The 22,265-nt window shown below is 50.5% G+C and overlaps 2 protein-coding genes across 2 annotated transcripts in view; both read left to right on the top strand.

Moving 5' to 3' along the window:
• The window catches only part of TRPV1 (transient receptor potential cation channel subfamily V member 1), a 28,474-nt gene extending 21,997 nt beyond the window's left edge, over nt 1-6,477 (top strand). Inside the window, exons 13-15 of the mRNA XM_049636818.1 lie at nt 966-1,093; nt 1,634-1,749; nt 6,289-6,477. Of these exons, the coding sequence (XP_049492775.1) occupies nt 966-1,093; nt 1,634-1,749; nt 6,289-6,461 (417 nt within the window). The 3' untranslated portion in view covers nt 6,462-6,477. The remainder of the gene's footprint in view (nt 1-965; nt 1,094-1,633; nt 1,750-6,288) is intronic.
• A 7,230-nt stretch (nt 6,478-13,707) lies between these two features.
• The window catches only part of TRPV3 (transient receptor potential cation channel subfamily V member 3), a 33,640-nt gene continuing 25,082 nt past the window's right edge, over nt 13,708-22,265 (top strand). Inside the window, exons 1-4 of the mRNA XM_049636817.1 lie at nt 13,708-13,826; nt 20,192-20,296; nt 20,470-20,556; nt 21,510-21,664. Coding sequence (XP_049492774.1) covers nt 13,708-13,826; nt 20,192-20,296; nt 20,470-20,556; nt 21,510-21,664 — 466 coding nt within the window. The remainder of the gene's footprint in view (nt 13,827-20,191; nt 20,297-20,469; nt 20,557-21,509; nt 21,665-22,265) is intronic.

Genomic DNA, 22,265 nt, shown 5'->3' with positions numbered 1-22,265 from the left:
GGTACTGTTCTAAGTGTTGTATATGCTCTCAGTTAATCCTCACAGCAATGCTGTCAAGTGGCTACAATTACTATCTCCATTTTTGTATAAAGGCACTGAGGCATTGAGCACTTAGGCATCTGTGTCCAAGGTAACTACGATCTTCCTCAATTTACAGTGGAATTACGTCCCAATAAACCCACTGTAATTTGAAAATGCATTTATTACACCTAACCTACTGAACGTCACAGCTTAGCCCAGCCTACCTTAAATGTGCTTAGAACACTTAACATTAGCCTACCGTCGGGCAAAATCATCTAACACAAAACCTATTTTATAATAAAGTGTTGGCTATCTCATGAAATTTGTTGACTACTATAATAAAAGTGAGAAACAGAATGGTTGTATGGGTACAGAGTGATTGTAAGTGTACTGGTTGTTAGCCCCTGTGATCCCATTGCTGACCGGGAACTCCCAGCATCACAAGAGAGGATTGTATCATTTATTGCTAGCCTGGGAAAAGATGCACGCTCAAAACTCCAAGTATGGCTTCTACTGAATGCACACTGCTTTTGCACCATCATAAAGTTGAAGATCATTAAGTTGAACCATCATAAGTTGGGGACTGTCTGTAGTAAGTAGCAGTTAGGATTCAAGTCAAGCTGTCTCATCTTGAGGCCCTGTTCTTTACTACACTATCTGCCCCTCTGTGAGTAGGGAAGTCTGGGGTGAGACACTCTACATCACTCATGGGAGGCCCTGCCCTAACCCCAACCTGGCAGGCACCTCAGTGCCTGAGCAGGTCCGGGCCGGATGCGCTGAGCTTGGAGTGTGCACCTGTTGGGCTATGGAAACAAGCCTGGTATGGAAGGCACTAGAGGTCCAGCTTGGGGGCACTGGGGTTGGGAGAAACTCTGCAGAGGTTGGTCTTGGAAGCTAGCCCCTGGACAAGCCTCTGCCCTTCAGCCCTTTGTGTCTTCCCACAGAGAGCCATCACCATCCTGGACACGGAGAAGAGCTTCCTTAAGTGTATGAGGAAGGCCTTCCGCTCAGGCAAGCTGTTGCAAGTGGGGTACACACCTGATGGCAAGGATGACTACAGGTGGTGTTTCAGGTAATGTTCAGGCAGGAATCAAACTTAGGGAGCTCAAGGGCTTAGCTAGATATCAGGGATCCACCCAGAGCCAGCTATGGGCACAGAGGCCATTCTAGGGCTTTGTGGGCATAGGGGACTCACTGCAGCCAGCTGTGGATACAGAAGCCTTCCTCAGGGCCTCTTGGGACCAGTCATGTGCATAGGGGACTCTCCCAAGGCCATCTGTAGTTAGGTAAAGGGCTATCCCAAGGCTGAGCTGTGAGCATAGGAGACCTACTGGAAAATGAGGTGTCCAAAAGGGGTCATCCAATGATCAGAGTCAGAACCAGGAATCCAATATTTAAAGTCCTTGGGCCCCATGATATGGTCAGAGAATACAGCTTTGGGGGTGGTGTCCAAAACGCAGGCCCTTTGCAGCCTTCCCCTTACCGGCTATGTCTCCCTATCCTGCTCTATGGGCTTCTTGGGATTGGCCTGTGGCACCAAGCCCTCAACCGGGAAGATAGGCATGGCTTTTAGGCCATCAGCTCCCAGCTCCCTTGTCTCCTTGCCCTGCAGGGTGGATGAGGTCAACTGGACCACCTGGAACACCAATGTGGGCATCATCAATGAAGACCCGGGCAACTGTGAGGGCATCAAGCGCACCCTGAGCTTCTCTCTGCGCTCAGGCAGAGGTGAGGTGTGAGGGAAGGGTGCTGTAGCACAGAGGTGGCCTGATGATGGGCAGGTGAAGCCTTGGGGTTCCTTGTTCCTTGGAGGCCTTCTTCGCCCCGCAACCTGAGCCCCTTCGGCTCAGGTCTGATCTCACTGTTTGTGAGTTTGAGCTCAGAGCCTGGAGCCCACTTCAGATTCTGTGTCTCCCTCCTCTCTCTCTGTCACCCTCTCCTGTTCACACTGTCTCTCTCTCTCTCTCTCTCTCTCTCTCAAAAGTAAATAAACATTTAAAAAAAAAAAGAATGAAGCAAACCTAGTTTTTATTGAACACATTTTGAGTTATAACTACAATTTTGCACTAACTCTTTGTTTTTAGATTTTAGAAAATTGCGGTAAAATATACGTAACACAAAAGTTACCATTTTTAAGTGTTCAATTCATTGGTGTTAATTACATCCACAATTTGTGCAGACTTCACCACTATTTCCAAAACCTTTTCATTATTTCAAACAGAAACTCTTTACCTATTGAACAATTACTCCTATTTTTCCCTCTGTCTCTATTCTACTTTCTGTCTCAGTAATATTCCATTGTATGTATATACCATGTTTTATTTATCCACTCATCTGTTGATTGACATTAGGATCGTTTCCACATTTTTGGCTATTGTGAATAATGCTGTGAACATTGGTGTCCAAGATTCTGTTTGACTCCCTGCCTTCAATTCTTTTGGAATTAAACTGCTGGGTCATATGGTAATTCTGTGTTTAGCTTTTTAAGGAATGCCAAACTATGTTCTATAGCAGCTGCATTATTGTACATTCCCACCAGCAATACATGAGGGTTCCACATCCTCACCAACACTTGCTATTTTCTGGGTTTTTGTGGTGGTGTATTGGTTGTCCTCGCCACTTAATGGATGTGAAGTAGTCAAAATGTCCATTTCATTCTCATGTTTGAAGACTATCTTCATTGAATAAAGAATTCTGGGTTAACAGATATTTTTCCTCTTTTTTTAAAAAAGTTTTTTCCAACACTATTTTTCTCCACTGATCTCCATTGTTTCTGATGGAAAGTAGCTCATTATTTGCATTACTATATGTAATATGTCTTTTTTTCTCTGGCTGTTTTCAAAATATTCTCTTCATCTTTGGTTTTCAGCAGTTTGACTAAGACGTGCTCAGGTTTGGTTTCCTTTGGTTTTATCCTGTTTGGTGTTTGCCTGAGATTCTTCAATCTGTATGTCAGTGTTTCATCAAATTGGGAAACCATATATATTTTGCTTCACTCTCCCTGTCTTCTTTTTTGGGGACCCCAGTTGCATGTGTTTTTGATTACTTGACATTACCCCATAGGTTTCTGAGATTTTGGTCATGTTTCCTTAATTTTTTCTGTTTCTCAAATTTGATAAGTTTTATTGATCTGTCTTCAAGTTTACTGATACTATACTCAGCCATCTCCAAACCGCTATTAAGCTCATCCAGTGACTATTACATTTCAAGTATTGTGCTATTGGTTTTTAAATTTCTATTTGGTTATTTTTTTTTTTTTTGTAGTTTTCATTTCTTTTCTGAGATTCTCTAGTGTCCTCTCATCAAGACCATATTTTCCTTTGTTTTTTTTTTTTTTTTGAACATACTCATAATAGCTGATTTAAGTTATCTGCCTGCTAAATCCAACATCTGGGCCATCTTGGAGTCAGTTTCTATTGACTGCTTTTTCTTCCCCCTTACTGTGAGTCACATTTCCTTGTTTCTTTGCATGTCTAGTGACTTTTAATTGTATACTGGGAATTATGGATAATATGTTGTAGAGACTCTGGGTTGAATTTTTTTTTAACAATTTTTTTTAATGTTTATTTTTGACAGAGAAAGAGAGAGAGAGAGAGAGAGAGAGAGAGAGAGAGAGACATGAGTGGGGGAGGGGCAGAGAGAGAGGGAGACACAGAATCCGAAGCAGGCTCCAGGCTCTGAGCTGTCAGCACAGAGCCCGATGTGGGGCTCGAACTCACAAACCGTGAGATCATGACCTAGGCCGAAGTCGGACGCTCAACCGACCGAGCCATACAGGTGCCCCGAATTTTTGTTTTAATTGGCAGTTCAATTATTGATGATGAATCACCCTGAACTTGTATACACTTAATTTTAAACTTTATTATGGTAGATATGTGAAATGCCAAGTTATTTGCCAATCCCATAAAACTTGTGGGACTCAACCTCCCAACTGTTTCCCCTGAGGATCTTGTCAGGGCTTAGTTTTAGGCTTTGTTAGGGTGGGTGGGTCTTGAGTAGACCTTACTCTAGGGCATGTAGAGTAAATAGGGTATTTCTGGTATTTTAGCTTGATCCTCATAGTAGGAAAAAAAAAAAAAAGTGTTAATGTGGTGGTCTCTCCACTCAGTACTGCTCAGCTTCTAGTGTTTCTGTCCCACTTTCAGCCCCATAGTGACCACTGCCTAGTGAGCCTTATGTGGTCTCACACTGTGCAGGTATGATCCAGCAACCCATCCCAGAGACTTCTGGACCTCCACCCCTACAGCTCCCTTCTTCCTCTTCTCCTGCACCCTGTCCCACAGATTCTAGCTGCTTTGGCTGCTCCAAACCCTGATCTCTTCTTCCTTAGCTCAGAGGCACTGCCATACTCTGTTTGGACTCCTGTGTGCTGCACCATGGTCAGAGAAATTGTCCCTAAGCAAAGTATCAGCGCAATCATGGGGCTCACTTTGTCAGTTTCACTTCTCTCAGCAATCACAGTTTCCAGTCTGTGTCCTATGTCTGGAAACATTTATTGCAAGTATTTTATCCTGTTTTATGGTTGTTTACAGCAGAGTGGCTAGCCTAGTACTAGACACTCCATCAGAGCTGGAAGTAGAAATCTATTTTAACAAGAGGCTTACTTTGGAAAACTACTTAAGGGCGTAATCAGTTTTCCCAAGAGCCTCCTGCAATCCCGTAATTTTCCCACGAATTTCACTGGAAGCACTTCCTGTGTCATGCCATAATACTTATTGATTATCTCTTCAATTGTTACCTGGTCTAACTTTTCAAAGATGGCTTTGTCTGTAATTTGAGCAGGTGTCCGACATCACTCCTATTGATTTTGTGAAACCCCACATCTTTAAGAGACTTGGTGTTTCACTTTGCAGTTGATTTACATTGTGTTTGCATGACATTGTTGGCTGCTTCTAACATTACACATTCACTGAGATATTATATTGGCTAAGTGGCAGGGACACACTTATTCATTCATGTTACTTGGGGTTGGGGCCAGAGATGGTTAGAGGTTCCCTGATTTTACATTTATAATTAATTAGTGAATATTTCCTGAGGATTTTGCTTTCCTGTACAACCTTGTAACATGGACACTTTAGTAATGAATAGTCATATAATTCAGATAACAAGGAACTCTCCCACCCACAAAGTGTGTTGTGATTGGGAAGGGGTAAAGGAATGTATAAGAGAAAGGCCAGGGAAGAAAAGTGGTTAGTAGCTGAGCACTAAGGAGGGCACTAGGGAGGGCATGTGTGGGAGTCTTGGCATTAGGACTGTGGGAAGTGGGCACTGGGAGCCCCTGCCTCCTTTGAGAGTCTTTGAGCTGGAGCTGGGCCAAGCAGTCTGTGAGGCCAACCAGAAGATTGTGTCTCAATGAGACCTGGCCTGTATCCCCATGAACCCAGCTTCTATGCCTGCGTTCCCCAAGGGATCATCCTTCAGGAGTTGATGCTTGGTATTAGATTGTGTTTGGGGGCAGGCCAGTGTCAGCCTGCAGGCCTGGGGTAAATACTGAGACCTGGAGACTTCAGCTGGAGTGGTCATGATGGACCAGCCTCCCATATTCCTGACACCTTTGACATTAGCAAAGGAGCCTGAATTGTGACCTAAGAGTGGGAGGTATAAATTTAGGCTGATTTTCCAGAGAGATTAGACCCAGGGTGGCCAACCAGAGGCCTTGGCTGACCAGGGCTCTGGCAGTGGGAGGAGAACATGTACAGCTTTCCCTCTTCACTGTCATTTTGCCTAGGTGGCTGGGAACCTGGAGATGGCTATGGGGGAAACAACTGGACCCCCTTCGGGAGCTTCCTGCCCATATATGAGAGCCCCATTTAAGGCCTGGTATCATCATGGTTTCCTGGGCACTATTCCCAATTTGCTGTGCCCTGGTGGGGCCCGGTCCCCAAATCCTGATTCTTTGGCTGGTGTCCATCACCCTATAGCTGATGTGATGTGGAGCCACCATGGGGCAGGTCCCAGTGTTGCTCTGTGGAGACCTGGTCTCCCTCCCATGTGGGCAGGGGGGAAATGGAAGCTGGGAAAGGCAAGCAATGGGCTCTCATGAGGCCCCTGCAAGTCAGGTTAACATGAAGGAAGAGAATTTAGGAAGTGCCAGAGAAGATGAGGCTCCTTAAGCGGGTAAGGAAAGAGGCAATGGCATGTATCCATGTGTCTCAGGAAGCACCGAAATGTCTGGGTCTCCTTTCATCTGGAGATTGGTAAGGCCAACAAATAAGTGTTTATTGCTGCTTGCAGCATCCAAGGCAGTAATGATGTTTTACCCTTCAGTTTCAGGAAGAAACTGGAAGAACTTTGCCCTGGTTCCCCTCTTAAGAGACACAAGTACAAGAGAAAGGCACCCTGGCCAGCCGGAGGAGGTTCATCTGAGGCACTTTGCAGGTTCCCTCAAGCCAGAAGATGCTGAGGTCGTCAAGGATCCTGCTGCTTTAGGGGAGAAATGAGCGACCCCTACAGGGTTCTCTTTTTTTTTTTTTTTTTTTCCCAACGTTTTTTATTTATTTTTGGGACAGAGAGAGACAGAGCATGAACGGGGGAGGGGCAGAGAGAGAGGGAGACACAGAATCGGAAACAGGCTCCAGGCTCCGAGCCATCAGCCCAGAGCCTGACGCGGGGCTCGAACTCACGGACCGCGAGATCGTGACCTGGCTGAAGTCGGACGCTTAACCGACTGCGCCACCCAGGGGCCCCTCTACAGGGTTCTCTTAACACTATTGGGCCTCAGGATATGCCACTGCTGCCATACGGCACTCTCAGCAGCCTGGCCTGGTCTGTGCCTGCCTCGGCACTTTCCTCGCCTGCCCTGGACAAGCTGTGTGAAGCATTGTTGGATGCCTGGGAAGAGATAGCCATCCAACCCTCACTGTCCCCAAGTGAGTCTCCTAAAAGGAAAGGATTTTGCTCGCTCTCTGTCTCTCTTTTTTTTTTTTTTTTTTTTTTTTTTTTACAGACTTTGTTAAGTATCATGAATGATGTATCTTTATGTGGATGTATGTGATGCCCCTATTTTATTTTATTTTCTATCACTAGGACTAAAAGTGAATGAGGCCCAGGAAAACACCTCTTAGAACATGTCCTTCAATGTAAAATGCCGAAGCTGTTCTCAGTATTGGGTTTAATACCTTCCTTGAACAAAGTGGTCTGGGGGTGATGTCGTTTATTCCTCAGAGAAGGTGGGGGAGGCTGGCCCTATTCCCAGCTCTGGTGGAATCAGGTTTTTCCAGAGTGACTTCCTCCTTCTGTGTGATCCATCACAGTTCCAAAAATTTTAGCTCTGTTGCTGTTCAGATGAAAGTATGGAACCCTGTCTCAAAAGCATGTGGCAAGAGTTTTTTAATGATCTTCTATTTGTTGTGACCATCGTCCTGCTCCCCTGCAGTGGTATGTATCTCCACCTCCATCCATCCTGTTGTCCATCAAATACATAAGTAAGTAAGCAAGTAAATAAATAAATAGGTAAATATCATATCAACTGTGAACTTTGTGCCAGTCACTGGGCTAGCATAGCGAGTTGGCTCTGTGGTCTGTGTGTGTGTGTGTGTGTGTGTGCATACTACCGAGGCTGGGACAGTTAGTAAGGTTACACAGTCAACAAAGAGCATTGCCTGGGTCTGACCCCAGGCAGTGTGACTCCAAAGCCTGGAACTTACCTGCGGTGCCAGGCAACCTGGCTGAGAAGGTGCTGGGGCATGCCAGTCCATCCCTGGGGAAGGGAGACGTGCTTCCTCTTGTGGGCCTGAGACCCCTCGCTTTATCTGTAAGCCTTTCTCTGAAGGTGTCATGTAGATGTCAGATATTTGCAACTTTCAGACTTACCCAGAGCTGGAAGGAAGCTTGTGGGTGTCCTTTTGTAAAATGAATGATCATAACCTTTTGTGTAAACCTGCGTTGTTTAAAGAAGGACACATGCAACTAGCCCATTCTTTCCCCTTTGTAGTGGTCACTGTCTCCTTATTTCTCTCTGTCCCTGTGTCTCTCCCTCCATCACCTGGAGGCAGGATGAGCCACAAGCCAGAATCCCCAATGGGGAGGCTGCTGAGCTCTCCTAGCCTGGAGATATCTGCGGCCTGCTAGGATGCAGACAGGGCTTCTCCTGACCACTGTCAGGGTGGATCTGTTCAGGCCTGAGGCAGTTGATGGAGCTCTGCCTGGCTCTCAGTCCTTCCTCCTTCTTCACTATACCAAATGGTGTATTTCCTAGACCAGGTCAAGGCCTTGGCCCATCCCTGTGTGCACTCACCCTTTCTCTTCCACCTCTTTCTTCAGGAGAGAGCTTGTGTGCCTGCCACCAGAGCCTGATGTCTGCAGGGCTTGGGGGGTGTAGGGAGGAGGTGAGGTTGTGCTTGATTCCTGCCCAGTATGTCCTTTGTGGTCGTTTTACAGTTCAGGGCAGACAGACGCTGACCCCAGTCTGGTGAGATGGGGCCCCACGTAGGGCAAATGTCCAGGGGCTGCCTAAAATTCAGGCCTCTGGGGAGCGAGATTAGGGCAGGAATATCTAATGGCTGCCCTTTTCCCTCTTGCTGCCCCATCCCATCCGGGCCACGGGCTGCATTTCCCCTTTGTGTTTTGTTCCGCACACACAGCGCATCTGGGAGGTTCCTTTGGTCACTGTTTTCTTTTTTTTAGGCTCTGCTTGTTTCACGCACCGTCACAGAAGGAGCTGAAGTCACTGATAAAGGGTGGGCACAGCATGGCTCATGGCTGCTATGAGGAACGAGGAGCTGGATTGCGGAGGGCAGTTTATTGGTCCTTCCAGGTTCCCAGGCCCCGGTGCTGCAGTGACTGAGTGCTAAAAGTCACCCATGTGGTGTCCAAGGCTGAGTGCGCAATACTGGGTTCTGCGGGGCTCCAGGCTTGGCAGAAGAAGGCAGGACTCCTGGCTCCACTGTGCTATGAGGGCCCCAAACACGGGTGGGAATCCGTCTCACCTGCAGCCCCAGCAAGTGCAGCCTGGGGTTCCACTGGTGGAGGTGTTGTCTTTGGTCTGGGGTGCTGACTCAGCTGAGCTGGGTCAGTTCCCTGCCTGACCGCACTGGTGACAACATCCCCAACAGGGCTCCTTCCCCCTTGAGGCTGGACCAGCGCAGCCTTCTGTGATTAAGGGGTCAGGGCTGACTCAGCGGCTTGGGGCCTGACTTGCAGCTCCTGTCTGCTACCCCACCGAGCTTGTGTGTCACCCAAGCTCATCACCACTCCTTGAAAGTGCCTGGATCTCTTGCCTCCCAGTCCTGCTCCTGTTGTTCTTCCTGTGTAGGCAGTCCTCCCTCCTTCCAAGTTCAGCCCAAATGCTCTCGCTTCCCTGAGCCCATCCCTGACTTCCCCATGGGAGGGATTTCCTTCCCCCTCAGTGACCTCAGCCCTTTTTGTCCTTATGACCTGCCTAGTGGGGCCATGGTTCCTGCCTGAGCCTGTCTCCTGTGTGGCCCACAGTTTCTTGAGGGTGGAGACTGCTTTCTCCAGTTCTGAATCCTACACTGGCCCCTGTTTCCCTGCCTTATCTCCTACTGTGGGCTCTCACAATGTGTTGGTTTAAACGGGATTGAATGCAAACCAGCTCAGATGGCAGGAGCTGCTGTTTCCTTGTATCTGGGGTAGGAGGGTGGGGGGTAGTGGCTCTGACTCTGTCGTTGACCTGCTCCCTGCTCCATGCACAGCAGCGGAGGCTCCCCTTACTCCTTGCTGGGCAGAGTAAGTGTATTTGGGTGGAGGACAGGGGCCTTTTAGAGCAGCTCTAACCTGATATTTGAGAAAAAGTGCTAACACCAGGCAAAATGTAAACATTGAAATTTGGCAACAGCTTCACCCCTAGGGTTCTGAGGCAGTGAGAAGCAAGCTAAAAGGGACAAGGGGCTAGTCAGAGGGGCAATTAATTGAATCTTAGAGGGAAGACGATGATTGATCCAAGATCAGGCTTTCATGAAGGAGTTTCAGGCAATGTTTGTGGGAACCGGGCCCCCCTTGATGTCAAACTGCAAGAGCGGGGACCCTACTTCACCCACACTAAAGCCTCTTGGCCCCAAAGCCAGATTTCCTGCCCCTTACCGGCCACAGGTCCTGCTGCCCCATGGTCAGAAGCCTGAGCCTGCTTCCTGCCTCTCTCCAGGCCTGGCCATTTGTGGTGATGAGAGCCAGAGGGACTTGCCCCAGATGACAGTTGGGAAAATCCCTGCTGCATCAGTCACGGGTGCTACATCCCTGTCGGCAACACTTCCTGTTCCCTCCCAGTCCTGTCTTGCCAGCGGGAACAGGTATGCAATTCCTGAGTGACAAGAGACAGGCATGGCTGCCCCAGCCTTAGCTCCACCCCCTTCACAGCTGCAGCCTGGGTGAGGAGGGGGGCAGAGTCTTCCCCATGGTCTGGCCTGTTGGCAGGTGGCCCAGGTGGTCCAGGAGAATCAACTGGGATGATAAAGCCAATATGAATTAATAGCTGTTACTGTTTCTTGAGTCCTTTCTGTGCTCTGGGCCTTGTTCAAGTCCTTTCTGTGTGTTTTCTCAAGTAATTCTGCAAGGTGGATTTATTATGCACATTTCACAGGTGGGAAACGGGAAGAATGACTGGCTCAAGGTCATATAGCCAGAAAGGGGTGAGGCTGTCTGGCCCCAAGGTCTGAAGTACATAATATCTGGTTGTAAGCTTTGAGTGGGAGACTTCCTTTGTCTTTGGAAAGGTCTGATCCCAGACTTTGACGGACAGATACCAAGTCTCGGGGCTGGCCACCTTTGGATCAACCAGGCCAGTGCTTGGCTGTGGCCTTTCCTCCCAGAGCTCAGGGCAGAGCACTTGACCATTCATTAGGCTCTCTCACCAGCATGATCTCTTTGACTCTTCACAGCATCCATGGGAAGTAGGTATTATAATTCCCATTTCTCAGTTGTGGAAACTGAGGCTCATGATACATCAAATACAAGAGAGAAAAGAGTTGGGTCCAGAACTTCAGCCTTGGCACCTGCTGCCTCCCCTGCCTTCTTCCAGGTTGGGCTGCTGTGTGGGTGTGGGGGTGACTCAGGCAAGGCATGTGGGTGGGCGGGCGCTGCAGCTATGGCTGGTGGGTGTGGCCTGCTTGGCGCCTAGGGCAGGTGGCCCAGCCAGTTCTGCCTCCGACGCCTCATTTCAGCCATCTCCCTGCCTATGATGAGAGCCTCCCGCCGCCTCAGCCATAGTCCCTCTGGGGGTCCTTGGGCCTGGGACATGCGGTGATCTCAGAGCAAGGGCAGCCACCACCACCCGGACCTTACCAGGTGAGTCCTCACCACACATGGCAACCAGTGCCCTCCAAGGTCCTAGGGGACCCTAGGGCAAAGACCTAAGGGGTCCTTTAGGTCACATCCACCCTTTGCTGATAGGCCTTGGGGGAGGGGTTGGGAAGAAGCTTGGATCTCTAGCAGGAGAAACAAAGTTAGATGTGAGCTCTTGGCCCAGGGAGTGTGCCAGAGCACAGGTTCTGATGGACCCAGGAAACTTCCCTGAGGTTTGGAGATCTTGAAGAGGGGGAAGGGCTCACACCCTCCAAGGGGCAGAAGTGAGGTTCTTGTCCCCATCAGCAGGCCCCAGGGATGTGGCTCTCTGGGGCAGGAGTGTAAGGGGGTAAGGATGAGATGAGGTAGCCCAGAGCTTGAGAGAGACAAGGCCCAGGCAACTCACAGGTGCTGAGCCAGCAGCTGCAGGGGCTCCCCGTGGCCCCCAGGCCTGGTCTGTCTTCCAGGGAAGGCCATTCCAGTCAGTATCAGGACTTGGGAGGCACTTCCCAGGTGAGGAAGCCCAATCCCAGAGACAGCGAGGGCAAGGCAGCGAGAGAGTCCCACAGGTGAGAATGCAGGGTTTGTGGGGTGACTCAGGGAGTTAATTATCACTGCTAATTATAGCTTCAGACCAGAGTTTTCTTGACCCTCTCCTGCCCACCTTCCCAGAATTGCCCCAACTCATGGGCCCAGGGCAGGGAGGAGGGAGCAGCCAGCTGTCATAAGTGAGAGCCATAGGGTCCTTGGGTCCATTCAGTCCATTTATCAGAAGAGAAAACAGAGGCCCAGAGAGGGGTAAGAGACATGCCCTGCATCCCTCTCCTTCACTCTTGGTTTAGCTCAACCTTTTAGCCGTATCTGGCCATAAGCCACTGTGGGCTGAGGAAGGTGGTAAAGGCCACCCAGCCTCATCCTGTAACTGTGGATATAGTCAGGGACTCACATGATCATGATTCTCTCTCAGTAGGATACTCCACCCACCTGGCCTTAAGGCCCCTCTTCAAAGGTCCTTGCCCCAAGGTACCTGCATTCCAACACCAAAGCCCTCCCCTGGATAACTCCTCCTTTCCCAGGGCTGCTAATTTTGGGGGAGGACGCCTGTCCCATTTCCCAACCTCACTGCGGTCTGATGGCAAACTGCTCCGGACACTTTTTCCAGGAACTTTTCCTATTTGGACCAAGGTTACCAGTGGCCCTGGCTCCATCCCACCCACCTGGACTCTTCCTATAGAAATTTGTCCTCTGCCCCCACCTCCATGACTCTGAGGGAGTTCTCTGGGGGCTGTTCAAGTTGAGAATGCCCCCCCCCATCTACTGTAGAGTCACCTCCTGTCCACACAACCCTTTGCCCTGTCCATCTCATCCTACATGGCCAGCCTACGCTTACCCATGCCAATGGCCTCCACGGCAGCCTCCTCCCAGCCCCATGGCCTGGTCTCCTCCATCCTCCACTCCACCTTCCTCTAAAATGGCTGTCTCCTATGTAACCCAGGGCCCTCCCATGCCCCACTGCCCTTGGGACCAGCCGCAGCTCCTGACTGATGTTCCAGGCCCATACAACATGGCCCCACCTACTTCTGAGCCTCTCCCTGCCAGTGGTCCCCATGAACTCCCCAGGTTCTGCAACCACACCAGCTTCTTGCCACTTGCTAACTTTCTTGAGCCCTGGTCTTTATTCAGGCTTTCCTATACAGAGAAACCTCTAAGGTCCCCTTAGTGTCCTCAAAAGACACGTCAGTCCCTCTCTTTAGCATATCCCTCAGAGGGATGCCAACATGGCATCCAGCTCCATCAGTATGAACATCAGTAAAACAGTTCAAGACTGAGGGGCTGCCTCCTCTGCATTGGGGAGGGGGCTCCACTGCTCCCTTCAGGTGAGAAGGGAGTCCAATGGACAGATAGCTACAAGGCCGGTTGCACTCAGCTCTGGGTGGATGACACAAAGATAATCAGTGTGTTAGCTGCAGAGACTACCAGGGTGCTAAGAAATCCAAAACACCAGAGAGGCTGGAGGCTGTATTACTATGAGCATAGTGTCTGGAGTAAAGGATGTGATAGTCTTATTCTGTTGAGGATAGCTCTGAACACAAAATCTGATAAGGACATTAGAAAAAGCAGAGCTAATTCTTGGGAGTCCACCTGAATATTGGTGGCTGGAGATGATGTCTTGAGAGAAGCTAAGGGCATGGTGGTCTCTACCTAGAAGCTCTGTTGGGCTCTCCTAGGCTGCACAGGAGCAGGGATGCTGGAGTAGGGAGCAGGAGAAATTGCGGGGACAATCTCCCTGTCCCTGGGAAGAGTTGGCAGCCTGGGAAGGTGGAGAGTGAGATCCTTATCCTGGGGTATGATCAGGGGCCACATGGTGACACATGGGGGTCTGAAGCCCCCTGAAGCTCCTCCATGCCTACTCAACCTAAGCATCTGTGCTGTGATTGTGTTCCAGTCATGAATGTCCACACTAAGGAAATGGTGCCCCTCATGGGCAGAAGAGCTGCTGTCCCCAGTGGGAACCCTGCCATCCTGCAGGAGAAGAGGTCAGCAGAGATTACGCCAACCAAGAAGAGGTAGGGCTGGAGGGCTTGGTCACTGTGTTGTAAAGGCACAGGAAGGATCCTGGTGTCCATCCTCAGGGATCACTTGCCTGGGGTAGACCTAAGACTCTCAGTTCATCTGGGGTGACTTGGTGTCCAACTAGGTATAAATGGGGGGAGGGTGGGGAAATAGCACTGCATACTCAGGGGGCTGAGCTGGGGAAGTCAGTACAACCAGAATAATCAGGGAGGTCTCCCTGGAGGTATCAGAGGCACTGATGCAGAAATATTCAGGAAGCCTTCTGGGTGAAGCAAGGGATTTCTGGAGCCATCCTTGAAACAAGGAGCAAGAAAGCACATGGAAATTTCGGGTAGTCTGGGCCCCCAAGTGGGTACTTTTTTTACATACACCAACTACTTTCCTGTCCACTGGGTGCTGAGCCACAGCTTATTCAAGCCCTTTAATGCCACCTGTGTAATGGGGACACCAGCAAAGGCACCAACTCATAGGATGATGGTTAATTGAGGTTGTTGGCATAATGCTCTGTGCCTGGCACATAGTCAGTGCCCTGCACATGCTAGTGTTGATAGTGTTTTTGTTACTTGGAGATTCATCTTCATCATTGTCATTGTTATTATTATTCCAAAGAACCCCTGGGAACCGGATGGGGCTGGGATGGCTATGACTACTTCCCAGATGGGGATGTGGAAGAAGCAGGAGCAAGGAAAGTACTTCTCCAGGGTCATCCCTGTCCCCTGAGATGCCTCCATGGCAGTCCCCCACACCCTCAGCTGATTTGGTGCCCCTCAAGCCCGAATGGCCCTCCTCCCCACAAGCTGTGCTTTCACTAGACCCCAGTGAGCTCCAGGTCTAGTTCAGCTCATTTGTCCTGCCTCCTCTGTGTCCATCCCAGGCCCCCTCTTGGGCCAGATGTAAAATTGGTGCTTTCCTTTTTGTCTGTTGTTTTGAGTAATAATCACTGAAGTTTTTTATGCACCAGGGCCCAGGCTGGGGAGACAGAAAGAATGCCATCCCTGCTCATAGTCTGGTGAGAAAGGCACCCAGAAGAATGTGGGAAGTGTCCTGACAACCAGGCAGGATGGGGTCTGAGAAGGGGTGGGTCGTTCTGATCCTGTGGAAAGTCTCAGGGCACTTCCTGGATGAAGTGCTTTGAAATGGGTGATGGCAGGTGGAGAAGAAAGGAAAGAGCATCCCAGAAAGAGGCTAGGGGCGGAGACCAGTGAGGGACTGTATAGCTGAAGTGCTTTGTGGGTGGAGGAATTTTGGGGAACATGAGTCTCATTGGAGCTGGGTCTTGGGGATTGGTTAAGAAATTTAGACAAACCTGAGGGCGGTAGGGAGCCTAAAGGGATTTTGTGTGAGAGGGAGGGCATGGTGAGATTTTCATTTTGGAAACGATACTCTGGGTGATCTGTGTGGATGATGGTTTGGAGGAGAGGCTGGGAGCAGGGAGATGACAAAGCTCTTGGGAAGCCTGAGTGACAGGTGGTGAGGTCTGAACCTGGGTGATCAGGGATGGAGAAGAGGGGGTCGGGTCAGAAAGGTATCAGGATCATGGGGTCTGCAGGATCAGCTATAAGAAGTCGGGGACAAGGAGGACCAAGAGACATCCCCTTCATCTGGTGGGGGGACCTGCAGGGATGATGGGGCCATCTCTGACATGCTCATGTCAGGAGAAAGAGCAAGATGAGGAGAGACAAGCCAAATTCAGATGTTAATTTTGGCTGAGAAGTGTCCGAGGGACATCCAGGTGGAGGCTCCATCCTGGACTGTAGGAGAGAAAACTGAGTGGACACTGAGTTCAGACAGGTATTGGCAGGACTGTGGGGACAGCCTGGACCTGGGTGGGCTTGCTTGTCTAGGTAAGGGTGGAGGTATCCCTGAGCTAAGCCACCAAATACCACCCTCCTGCCTCTTTCCCTTTCCCCCTCTCACATTCCTAGGGGAGGTTTGGACCTCAGGGAAGGATTTCAGACAGGGTTTCAGGAAAATCCCAGGATCTTTCCACAGCCAAACTGCCTTTTCTGAGCCTATCCCTGTTCATGACTTAGCTGTAGACTCAGCTCTACCTATGGCCTCAAAAGCCAAAGGCCTGGGTGTGAGGTGTGGCTGTTGTCTCCTGAAATGGTAGCCCCTTCTTCCCAAGAGCTCTTTGAGGGCCCTCACATGCCTATTTCTCCCCATACCCCAAAGGTTTGAGCATCTCCCTCAAAACTGAGTATAAGACTCAGCCTAGAAAGAAAAATAAAAATTCTATGTAAATAAAGAAGGCCAGTTTGATCAGTAAGTGAATCTGTACTAATGGTGGGATTGAAGACACCAAGAGGTCTAGGTGGGGAGAAATTTTTTTGGACCTGGAGCTTTTCCTCAACCATCATGCTATTTCTCATGAACAGCTACCACTATGGCCTCCTTACTGAATCCTGGGCAAGGTGACACCCTGGGATAGAGGCCCAGGCTGATGAAGGGTATGGAGGAATGGGTCTTTTGGAGACCAGGGCCCTTGGGCATTTCTTGGGACAAAGTGGTTGGCCACACAGGCTCCTTCCCAGCTCAGGGGCAGTTCATTATCTTCAAAAGGGACAGAAATGCAGGAGACATGGTGCAGAGCTGTATGCTCACCTGAGTTAACAACACACTTGTGGTGCCCTCTGGTCTGGATCAAAGGTAGGAACAAACAAACAGCATATGCTGCATATTAGGAGCTAGGATGGCACATGGCCAAGACTTCACCATCTGTCATGATGGCAGGTGAGATGTGGCATGTGCAGTGGCAAATAGGGCAGGTGTGGGATGGCCCTCATGATCTAGCAGCTCCCCATCCCAGGAATTGGGTCCTTGCTCACAGTCAGTTATCTCTCCAGCCCAGCTCTCAACACTCTTGTTCCCTGCCACCAAAGACTTCCTTCCTCAGACATAGTCCTTGCCTTCCTGCCATGGAAGCTTTTCTCATGTTGTGCTCTCTGCTTCTGGGGATTTTTCCAAGCCACAGATCTGCTCCAAGATCCAGAGCAAGTCCCACAGTGACAGAGCACAAAGCCCATTCTTGTCCCTGCCCTCAACTGAAGAACCTTCTCTTCCCTTGAGATCCCATAGCCCAGCTCCTCCCTAAAGAGACTGAGGTGCCTATTGGGATGATGTCCTAGCTTTGGTTGAAATCTCTGAGGACAGGATCCATAGAAGGGTCATCTCTTCCTTCCCTGCTCCCCAGGTTTCCTACACTGAGCATATTAGTAGTTTTTTTTTTTTTTAATATTTTTAATGTTTATGTATTTTTGAGAGAGTGAGAGAGAGAGACAGTGACAGAGCTCCAGAGGCAGAGGGGCAGAGAGAGAAGGAGACACAGAATCAAAGCAGCTCCAGGTTCTGAGCTGTCAGCACAGAGCCCGACGCGGGGCTCGAACTCACGAACCGTGAGATCATGACCTGAGCCAAAGACGGCCGCGTAACCGACTGAGCCACCCAGGCGCCCCTAGTAGTTTTTAAGTAAGTGGGTGAGTCAGTGAAGGAGCAGGTGAGACAACAAGAGACAGAGGGGGTAAGTTGATGATTAAGTGTCCTGGTGGCTTAGCACAGTTCCTCGGCATGAGGGAGGACACTTCACAGTAAGATAAGGAAATATTTCTTCCCCTCCCCGGGAGCCTTGTTTTCCAGGCCTGGAGTAGATAGATGCTGTCATGATCTGATTTTCTGCTCCATCCTTGAGGCCCCTTTGGACTCTGGGAGGAGGCCCTGAGAAGGAGGAGAGGTAGAGGAGAGTCAGGGGACCCTTCCTTAGCTTCATGTGCAAGACTGAGAAAAAGAGAAGAAAGCTTTGGGCAGTGAGAGCCCAAAAGGAGTCACTTGAGGGATGCAACCTCCCAACATTTAAAGTTTAAGGTTTAATCCTACCTGCTTATTGGGCCAGTCTACCAGTCTCTGCATCTACCCACTGATCTGCCCACCCAAGTACTCATTCCTCAGCCATCCATGTATCCATTCATCTAGCCTTCCATGTATTCATGCATTCGTGCACCATCTACTCATCTATCCACCTTATTCACCCATCCAACTAATCTGTCCATCTATCTGACCAGCCATTTTTCCTTCCTCGCATTTATCTTTCATACGTTACCTGTCCATGTTCTGCTCCTCTGTTAAGTCTTCTGAGTGTCAAAGCTAGTGCTGGGTTCTGGAGAATCAAGGACATTGCAGTTATAGTTCCTTCCACTGAGGATCTTACAGCTGAAGGTCAGTGTGTTGTCTGGAGCAGGAAAAGAAATGGCCTCATTGTGCTATGCCCTGGTCCGATCCGTGGGGCCAGTTCTGACCGATTCACTAGAACGGTAGCTCTTCAGAGCGATCTTTGCCCATTTGTGCACCATTTAATCTCCAGCTCCTAGAACAGTGCCTGATACACTGTGGGTGCTCAATAAATGTTTATTGAGTAGATGCACTACTGAGGAGCCCAGGCAAGCAGGGACAGCTTTAGGGTGGCATTTCTGGGGCACTCCAGGGATGCCAAGAGTGGTGATCAGACTGGATGACCTCTGATGCCCACTTCAGCTGCACAGTCCATTCGTGGATGATTTTAGAGCTGTCCTGGCTCCAGAATCCAGGCCTTCTCCATCCTGGGGGCATACAGGAGGTAGAGGCAGAGACCGAGGCAGACTAGAACCCAGATTTTGGGCTCCCCATCAGGGGTTTACTTCTCTTTTGGAAGAAGGATTTGATTTCAGGTCAGATCAGAACGTTCCTCTGATGGGCAGAAGATAGGAGGGTGAGGCCCAATGTGCTAGCCAGCCCTGTCTCCCACCGCATTTCTGTCCCCACCCAAGTACTGGATTTGTTCTGAGACTTCCAGGTTTGTGTGTACCTGGAGAGGAGAGGAATTCCCCAGGCAAGACCCAAGTCTCCCTCCTGTCTGCCCCATCCTGGGAAGTGCCTATGTTGGGCAGTCTCCACCTGCAGCTAATCCCTAGAGCTGCTTTGGCTGGAAGATCCAGAGGGCTGAGGGGAGAGCAGTGTGGATACTGGTATAAACTGGAATCAGGAGTCAGGTTCTCTGACCAACTTGGCTTCCAGCCTGGTGGGGTGACTATGGATGAGCTGCTGCTCCAGCCTGAGCCTCAGTTCCCTCATCTATAGAATGGGGCCATGATCCCTTCCCTGATGCCCTTCCTTCTGAACTTGATATGGCTGGAATCATACCTTGGGAGCTCTTCTGTGGTCTTGTGAGAAAAGGAGGGAGTGTGTTGATCCTTCTGGGCCTGAAAGAGGCAGGCAGCAAAGGCACTGAGGAGAGAGGCCAGGTGGCAGAAGGCCATCGTTCCCAGGTGAGGTCACCAAGCCGGCAGGTGTGCTGCAGCAGCCACGGCGTGGGGAGTATTGCAACAACTGACCGCCAGCCTGATCCTCACTACTCTGGATGTCATGAGAAAGCTTGTCCCTGAGTGTGTGACTGTGGGTTCTGAGAGTGGGCTTGTCTGTGTTTGTGGGCGTGTCTAAAGGTGAGGCCCGTCTATGTCTGGTTGGGGAGTCCTATCTTGGGTCTGTGTCTTGCCTCTCATGGGGCAGTAAGTCTGTCCTTTTCCTTGGGGCTTATCCAGGTCACAGACCCTGCGCCCAAGTCTCTCTTCCGGCCCTGGGGGAAAGCATGCCCTTCACTTGCCCCTCTACTGCTCCTTGCCTCCACTGTCCAAAGTGCTTTCCTGAGTTTTCCTTCTCCACAAGGGGTTCTTAGCCCTGTACCCGGAACTTTTATATCCACTCACTGCTCTAGATCTATTTTCTGTGCCAAAAAAACCAATATGAGAGGTGGTCAAAGGGGGTTGAATGTGGGGGTGGGGACTGTGCCCTGACAGCCAAGAAAGGCCCTTGTAGATGTCAGCATCTAGGGACCTCTCCCTGGCAGGGCTCTTCAGATCTGAGGCCAGAGGGGCAGTTGGGGGGCATGATGGGAAATTGTGGTTCTTGTTGCCATGTTCACCATCGCTGGTGGGTCCTTTGCACCTGCAGACAGGCAAGTCCCCTAAGATGTTAGGCCACCCTGGTAGAGACCCCTGTGTTCATCTACTCAGTATTTTTAGTGACAAGAGCCACCCAAACCCAGCTTTGAATCTTGGCTCTACCGCCTGCCTGCTGTGTGAGCTTGGGCAAGTCGCTTGACCTCAGAGCCTCCTCAGGTCCCCCTGTGGAATGTGGATGATTGGGATGGTACCCATCCTCAAGGGCTGCTGTGAGGGAAGAGTGAGGCCACGAGGGACCGGGTCCAGCACAGAGCCGGCCGAGAGCGAGTGCTCTGTGTGGCTGGGCACTCTTGGAAGCAGGGTTGCAGGACACACAGGTGGACAATCTCTGCCCCAGCTCTGACGGCCTTGCTTGGGTGTCCCCACAGTGCACACTTCTTCCTGGAGATAGAAGGGTTTGATCCCAACCCCACAGTCTCCAAGACCTCTCCCCCCGTCTTCTCCAAGCCTATGGACTCCAACATCCGGCAGTGGTGAGTCCCGGCCCCCCTGCCCGGCCATCCCCACCCCCTGCCAACCCAGCCCTCAGTTCCAGGGGGCGGGGGCGGTGACTCATTCTGGGCCACGTGGCCAGGCCCGGTTGCGGCATGCTACCATTGTCCAGTTTTAAACTCCTGTGTCCCTCTTCCTTTCCCCCACCCTCCAGCCTCTCTGGCAACTGTGATGACATGGACTCTCCGCAGTCCCCTCAGGACGACGTGACAGAGACACCGTCCAATCCCAACAGTCCCAGGTGAGCCTGGCCCTTCCTCTCATCCCACGGTGTCCACCAGGTGGGTGTCAGAGACACGGGCACCAGGACCCAGGAGAGAGAAAGAAGCCTCCCTTCCCGGGGGCTGGGACGAATGTCTGGGCCTATGGCTGCGGCATGTAGGCATTTTTGTGGGGGGAGGGGAGTACTACATTTTATAAACTATAAAAAGTATTACCCATTCATTGTGAAGAATTCAAGCCACAGTATGAAGCAGAATGAGAACTTTAACACAATCCCGTCTACGTAACTTAAAAATATATGCATATAAACCATGAAACATCATATGCATTTCCGCAAGAACACACACAAACAAAAGAATGTGCGTTACCATGGTTGCCTATTCGGAGTATGGGGGCCCAGAGAGATAGATTTAAACAATTCAGACACCACAAAAGATGAAAGTGGGATTTTCCTTCCTCTACTCTCATACTTTTTTAGGTAATCACCATTAATAGTTCTTCCTAATCACCTTTACTATGTGTATCTAAATATGTGTGTGTGTGTGTGTGTGTGTGTATTTAAAAGCTTACTTATTTTGAGAGAGAGAGAGAAATAGAGAGTGTGCGGAGGAGGGGCAGAGAGAGAGGGAGACACAGAATCTGAAGCAGGTACCACACCGTCAGTGCAGAGCTGGATGCAGGGCTCCATCCCATGAACCGTGAGATCATGACTGAGCCAAAATCAAGTGTCAGATATTTAACCGACTGAGCCACCCAGGAGCCCCCAAGCGTATATTCTGAAAAAATGTGATTGCATTTGGATTAGGAGGGAAGCCTGCATAGGGCGACATGGATCCCAGGGGCCCGGAGCACTAATGGAGGGGGTTCTGGGCTTTGCAGCACCCTGCAGGCATCGTGGCTCTGGTGGGGGAAGGGGCGTGAGTGGGGGTGGGGGTGCATGTGTGGTGAGTTGGAAACACTTTCTGGCCTCAGTGCAAACCTGGCCAAGGAAGAGCAGAGGCGAAAAAAGAGGCGGCTGAAGAAGCGCATCTTTGCAGCCGTGTCAGAGGGCAGCGTGGAGGAGCTGCTGGAGCTGCTGGTGGAGTTGCAGGAGCTTTGCAAGCGACGTCGTGGCCTGGAAGTGGCTGGTCAGTGCCTGGCTCCGGCAGAGACGGTACAGGGCTGGGGGCCCTGCGTGCTTCCTGCTGTCAACCTTCCCCCATGACAGCCCGTGAGGAGGGCGTGTGAGGAGCCCAGAATGCTGGGCTGGGGACTTTGAACCTGACTCTGGGGCAATGGGGAGCCATGACAGGGCTTAAACAGGTAAAGGTCGTGGTCTGGCTCCTGCATGGCGGATGGGAAGGAAGCTATTCAGGCGAGGTGGGGACCGCAGCATCTGAGTGGGGGAAGGTGACCAGCTCTTCAGCAGTGGAATTGGCTGGACTCAAGGACAGGGAGGGCGAGAGAAAGGGAGGAGTCTAGGGTGGTGCCATTGGTGACTTGGTGGATGGTGGGGCCCAAGCTGTTAGCTTGGGGAATAGCTTGTTAGGGGGAGGTGATGAGCTTTATTTGTAGGCTACCAGGAGGAGGCAGGCTGGAGATTTCAGGGTGTCAGCACTGAAGTGGACAGTGGAAAGCCATGCAGTGGGTGAGGTTGTCCCCTATAAGGGAGAGGGTACAGAAAGCAAAGAGCAAAAGGCCTCAGATAAGGCTCTCCGGGGCCTTGGGGGAGGAGTAGCTGGAGAGGGA

Source organism: Panthera uncia, chromosome E1, assembly GCF_023721935.1.
Source record: "Panthera uncia isolate 11264 chromosome E1, Puncia_PCG_1.0, whole genome shotgun sequence".
Taxonomy (NCBI): domain Eukaryota; kingdom Metazoa; phylum Chordata; class Mammalia; order Carnivora; family Felidae; genus Panthera; species Panthera uncia.
This window is presented reverse-complemented; position numbering and strand designations above follow the sequence as displayed.